We start from the raw sequence: 6,326 nt of genomic DNA on the forward strand, positions 1-6,326 counted from the left end.
AACCCCCAACACAAATCAGCTACCACAATACTAAATACACTATTAATCAATATAATTCGACAAGTTACGTCAAAGATAGGGGTAATACATGTCTTATTTTATATAATATCATCTGCCTTTTAAATAAAAGTTACATTATTGTTTTTTAAAATATTTTTATTTTTAAAAATTTACTTAAAACAATATAGAATATTTAAAAAAAATTAATAAAAAAATAATTTTAATTTTTATAAAAAAATACACCTTAACCTTAACCAAACTCGCCTTTATACAATGAGCCTTCTTGAAAGTAGCAACCTTATTATATTTTCTATTTAATTACGAAATTGCCCTAACATCCCTCGAGAAAATGGACTGCGTGTCGTCTATGGCATTAATAAAAAATTGTATCGAATTCAACTCGGACAGGAACAGTGGTTAGCCAAAAAAACAAAAGGAAAGGAACCAGAAGAGCAAAAGAATAAGGATAATAACGTGCCTGAGCCACCAAGTCTGGTAAGAAACAAACGATCCCACGTGGACAAATCATAAGCAGCAAGGGCGTTGTAATTGTTCCCTAACACATCACTAATCGCCACCAGAAGGCGATTCCTCGGCCGGTCAACCACGATACCAAGAGAAGAGTTCCCGGTCAAGTCAGGGTCTTTAACCACCGTGACTTCCTTTAAAACAGCCTCTTCCATTGACGATCCATGATCTTCGGGGAGGGCGATCTCGCCGATGCCACCTTCCATGAAGGAGACGAGGAATCGACTGTTTAGATCATCCCACTTGGCGCACTCGCGGAAGAACCCTGAGCTGTGGTAGTGGTACACGTGGGTTGGCGGCTTGGCGAGCTCCATGGAGATAATAAAGGCAATAGGAATGGCTGAGATGAGGAAGAGAAAGAGGAGGGTCTTTGTAGAGCAGAGTGAAAAGGCCATTGTCGTAGAGATGGAGCAGAGTGGTCTACCTGGGCTTCTGATTTTATCGTGAGTGGGGCAATGGAAGTTAGAGATGGGCAGAGAGTAGAGATGAGATTGGAGGAGCCTGGTGGTTGGTTTTTTGTTTTGATATTTTAAGTCATGAGCTGGTAAACAGCATGTATGTGACTTTTATAATTGATTCAATTAAAATGTTTTAATAAAATAAGATATGTTGATGGTGAAGAATTGAATTAAAAAAAAATGAATTTTATCTTGAAAAATTATAAAAATAAATTAGAGTTCAATTTTTTATTTATAATTTAAAATAAAATTAATTTTTTAAAAATACTTATCTAGTTTTAAAAAAAATCTTAGAAAAAATAAAATGATGATATTGATAGTAATATAAAAAATAAAATGAATTAAATTTTATTTTTTTTAATATTTAAATTCAATTTATTTTTTAATTAAATACGATAATTAAATTTAATTATGATAAAAAAAAATTGATTTCGATAACTCTCTTTACTTTGTGATGCTGCTTTTCGTGGAAATGGCTTGATTATTGATTTTGTCATTGCCATCCGGATTTTATTTCGTAACGTATTTGATTAACATGAAGTCCAGCAAAATAATAATAATAATAATCGGAGCACCTCGAAACTTATGGAAAAGGTGTAATCTTGCCCTTATACATTGTTCGATGTTGCACTTCTATTTAATATTTTTTAATGCTACCCGTGCAATTTTACTAATTTGTTTTTTAATTTACCAAGGTTTCTGAAGAAAATTATTTTTTCTTTGTTATTTGTATTTTATTTTTTATTTAGTTTAGAAAAATAAATGTTATGTATAATTATTTTATTTTTTTATAATTTGTTTGGAATTTTTTTATTTTTTCTTTTATTGTCAGGTTTTTTAGGTTGTTTTCTTGTTTGTTTAAAGTGCTGTAGAGTATTTAAATAGACAGACTATCAAAAAATAAATATTTACTGGTAAATTTATGATTTAATGTTTATATGCAATTTTTTTAAAATTGTATTATTATACTTGTTGTTTTTCTTATATTATTTTATTGTTGTTAGTTGATATCAGAGCTCTATGTTAAATATCATCAAAGTCCAGTGATTTCTTTTAATTACGAAACAGAATGTGCTCATGTAAAAAAAAAACATAAGGTGTTTTTTAACAGTAAAAAGACATTCAAGAATTTATAATATAAAACATGTAAAAACAATATGCATAATTAACTCATCGATTAGATATGATAAAGTCATGGAGGCAAGTTAAATAATTATTCCGTCGCTTAATGAAGATGAAGAAGAAAAAATTAGAGAAGCATGAAAAACGTGATCGCAAATTGATAACCACTTTCGAAAACCTATTTTTAAGGTGCGAGCATAATAAATATCTTTTTTCCTAGGATGAGTATTATTGAGATTCTAGTAATTTTATTTGTGACGAGACAGACATAAATTAATATTAATGAAAACTATATTGATAATGATATTATATATCATAAGAGTAATGATAATAATGATATTATTAATTGTATTTTTGTTGATAATTTAAATATTCAGTGCAAAAAATACATGAAAAGTGCCTAACAAAAAAAAATTAATTTTAATTATATTAATTATTTTGATTATAATTTTATTGTTATTAGAAAGAGATATATGTTTTGTGGTTATCTGAATATAATATATATTCCCAAAGTAAGTATGATGTTTACAACTTATTACTATAAATGCCAATAAAAGTAAAATAATTTACTAATTGTTGTTTTTCAAATAAATTTTAAGATAAAAAAATTGAAGCTAATGTAAAAAATAGCTACACGCCTGAAACAAAAAAAATAAAAAGGATCGGAGAGTCTTGATTACATTTACTTAGTCTAGAAATGAGTAATTTAAATTTAAGAAGGAGTTTTTTTTAACCTAACGAGATTAGTATGGGAGGTTTTTTAAAAAAATTATTTTTTCCTTTTCTATATAGTTTAGAAAATTAAATAATGTGTTTAAAAATTATTGTTTTTTCATTTTTTATGGTTTTTGTTATTTTTCTTTTATTTTTCGATTTTCTTGCTTATTTAGGTTGATTTATAAGTTTATTTAATGAGTTATAAATTTTTTAAAGGAAAAAACTACTATAAAAAATTCAATAATAGATTGCAAATTTATTTTTTCCAACAAATACTTTGGTTTTTTTAGTCTGTTTTTTTTCCAACAAATACTTTGGTTTTTTTAGTCTGTTTTTTTTCCAACAAATACTTTGGTTTTTTTAGTCTGTTTTTTTTCCAACAAATACTTTGGTTTTTTTAGTCTGTTTTTTTTCCAACAAATACTTTGGTTTTTTTGTCTTAAGAAAATTGCCTTCATCCTATTATATTTTACGCGGGATGTTCCCGGTTTGTCGTCGAGGAAAAAAGAGAGAGAAGTAAAGCCGTGGAAATAAAAGACAATTTATTGAGTAGGATTGGCGTGCTGTCAATATAATAAAGGAACATACAGTGAGTGATTTTGGACTTTATTGGGTGGAGTAGACTGAACCAATAATGAATTTTTTTTATTATTATTAACAAAGAATAAATAATATTAGAGAAAGTACATCATTATTTTATCATCATGGATTTATAAATGCGTGTTTCTTTGCTGAGAGGTATTAAAATATAATATTTATTAATAGCTTATTTAAACGTAGATGAAATGGTTTTATTGGGTGAAAATTATATGAAAATTGGTATGAGAATATCTTTATTACTAAAAGAAATATTTATTTTGTATTTAAATTTAAAAATTAAATTAATCTAGGATATAAACTATAATTTTCTAAGAAATAAAAATAAAATGATTAAATTACAGGACATTCATGACAATTTTTCCTATGTCAATTAATATTTGAGGTGTGGTTCAAGATATGTTCTTAACAGTTCAAAAGCAAACTCTGTGAATATATTAACCCAGCACGAATGATTTATTTAAAAGCTAATTAAACATTGATCTGGTTTTAGTATACAAAAGGAAAATAATTTAGAACACTAATTTTACCACATACCAGCAATTTTTACCTCACAAGATAACAATTCCAAACATGGCTTGCGTCCATAGCGGCTGGTGCTTTAGCAGAGACTTCAAATGGAAGAGTCGAGGACTTATTGCAGGACCGGGAACATTCTCTGATACAAGATACTGGTACAGTATTTTGTTTAAAAATATATTAAAATAATATTTTTATTTTTTAAAATATATTTTTAATATTAATATAATAAATTGATTTTAAATTAAAATTAAAAAAAAAAAACATATAACACCATAAAAACAAATATGGCTATTTATTTTTCCATTTCAAAAGTATTTTTAAAAAAATTAATTTTTAATTTTTAATTAATATTTTTAATATTTTTATATTATTTTAATTCTATAATATTAAAAATATTTTTTAAAAAATAAAAAATATTAATTAATATATTTTTAAATAAAAAATACTTTAAAATATAACTTATAAAAATTTTATGCATTTTAACCAAATGTTTATCGTTCATTCCATATCTCGAATCATTTTAAATCCAGAAGCCCAGAAACGGCCCAGTTATACATCCCAAATGGGCCCATGCAGTCCTCCAATTAACGTTATTCCTAGCCCCGGTTTCTGATACAAATAGCCTCACAAACAAGCGCCCTCGGCGTCAGAGAAGACACGAAAGGTAAAATTCACGCAGGTTATCGCCTCTCATTTCTCTAGAACCTCCGTAATAAGCTTCTCAGCGCAGTTCAATTAAGGTCAGCAAAACCTAGTCTCTCCATCCCTCCCTCCCTCCCTCCCGATCTACCTTGGATCGAACTCTTTCTCTTTATTAGTCACCCTGTCATTTTATTTAGGTCTCGATCTATCTATCTATCTATTTTTTAATTTCACGCGATTTGTTCTTAATGTTCAAGTTTCTTTTAGTTTCGCTTTATCTGCTTCTTTTAATTCAATCTTGCACTTGCAAAAAAGAAAAGAAATCCAATTTTACAATTTTCGCAATCGGGATGTTGTTTACAGATTTCTATTTTGATATTAATTATTTAATCGTGATTTTGATTAATAATTATGCAAAACTAATAGATGCGTGTGAATACACTTACTGGAAAGTAATGAAATAGACGAGGGTTTTTTTCACTTTTGAAAATCCTCTTATGTCTACGAGAAATTAAAAGCTGACTGTTTGCAACTTGTTCAATGATGGGTTAAACTTGAAATGAGTGATTGGATTATGAATTAAAAACAAGCATGAGTAGAAGAATTATAATTTCTTATAGTTTACACACTAACTGCTTCAGCTCTTTGTCAGTTGGCTGGATGTTTTATAGTTATAACCATTAGATTTGTTTAAGTGTCTGCATCAAATTTTGCAATGTAATTCGAATCAATCTCCCTTTTGTTCTCTTAGTCCCTCTCTTGGCCTTATATCTGTTACAGGGTAGATATCTGTTGCTTGATTGAATTGTGTAATTTAGGAATCTTGTTTACAAGTTGCATTACTTATTTTTGTTGTCCATTGTTTTGTTCCCTTTTTTCTCTATATTTTTCACTCGTTAAAAGGAGTCCGGTATCAGATGTTGTCTTCTAGAAGTTGCCAATTATGCTTATTCTTTTGGGAAGGTGCAATGGAGTGGTTTTGGTCTATGCTAGTAGATATGCATCTCTAGGAGCGCTCCCCCCCCCCCCCCCACCCCCCAACCAAAACCCACGCACACACAACAGAGAGAGAGAGAGAGAGAGACTGATTGGCTTATTGCAATAGTACATTTTTATACTTTTCGTTAATTTTTCTTTGGGTGCTAAGAACAGAGAAAATGTCGCTCGCAGATTACTAGCAAAGTGAAATGGCTGGTGGTAGGCTTGCTCATGCGACCTTGAAAGGACCTAGTGTTGTCAGGGAGATTTGCATTGGATTTGCACTTGGCTTGGCTGCTGGTGGTCTTTTGAAAATGCATCACTGGAACGAGCAGAGGAAAGTGAGATCGTTTTATGACTTGCTGGAAAAGGGTGAGATCAGTGTTGTTGTGGAAGAATGAATATGTCCTATTCCCCTGCCTCTGCCATTGTGTTATGGACAGCATCAGAAGTATTCTGTTTGTCACCCATGTCTTAATTTTAAGCTGTGGGTACTTAGCCTTCAGACTTTGAATAAATTTCTTGTTTGAGATGTGCAGCACAATTGTTTTACATGAATGTGTGAAGTTAATGCCTTTCACTCTGTCATGTGCCATCTCCTATCTTATCGTTATTCTCTTATGGTTTTGTTACCTGAGATATTAGTTTTTCGTTTTTGGTTGTGCAATTTGTGCACAGCGAGATCATGAAATAGAAATGCAAATAAACTTGGAAGTTTGATGGGCAGGTTCAGCCCCCGAAATCCCGCCCCCGCGCCCCGCC

General features: G+C 29.8%; 1 protein-coding gene and 1 long non-coding RNA gene across 2 annotated transcripts; one reads left to right on the plus strand and one right to left on the minus strand.

Moving 5' to 3' along the window:
* Positions 1 to 284: 284 nt before the first annotated feature.
* LOC105137198 (uncharacterized) lies at positions 285 to 1,110 on the minus strand. The gene has a single exon (XM_011042865.1). It carries the CDS (start codon positions 921 to 923, stop codon positions 396 to 398), a length of 528 nt encoding a protein of 175 aa, XP_011041167.1. The 5' UTR covers positions 924 to 1,110; the 3' UTR covers positions 285 to 395.
* Positions 1,111 to 4,564: 3,454 nt separating this feature from the next.
* Positions 4,565 to 6,159, plus strand: LOC105137206 (uncharacterized). The gene is made up of 2 exons (XR_844512.1): positions 4,565 to 4,684; positions 5,757 to 6,159. It is a non-coding gene; the product is annotated as an uncharacterized LOC105137206 (long non-coding RNA).
* Positions 6,160 to 6,326: the final 167 nt, after the last annotated feature.

This window comes from Populus euphratica, unplaced genomic scaffold (assembly GCF_000495115.2).
Source record: "Populus euphratica unplaced genomic scaffold, PopEup_1.0 scaffold2.1, whole genome shotgun sequence".
In the NCBI taxonomy this organism is placed as follows: domain Eukaryota; kingdom Viridiplantae; phylum Streptophyta; class Magnoliopsida; order Malpighiales; family Salicaceae; genus Populus; species Populus euphratica.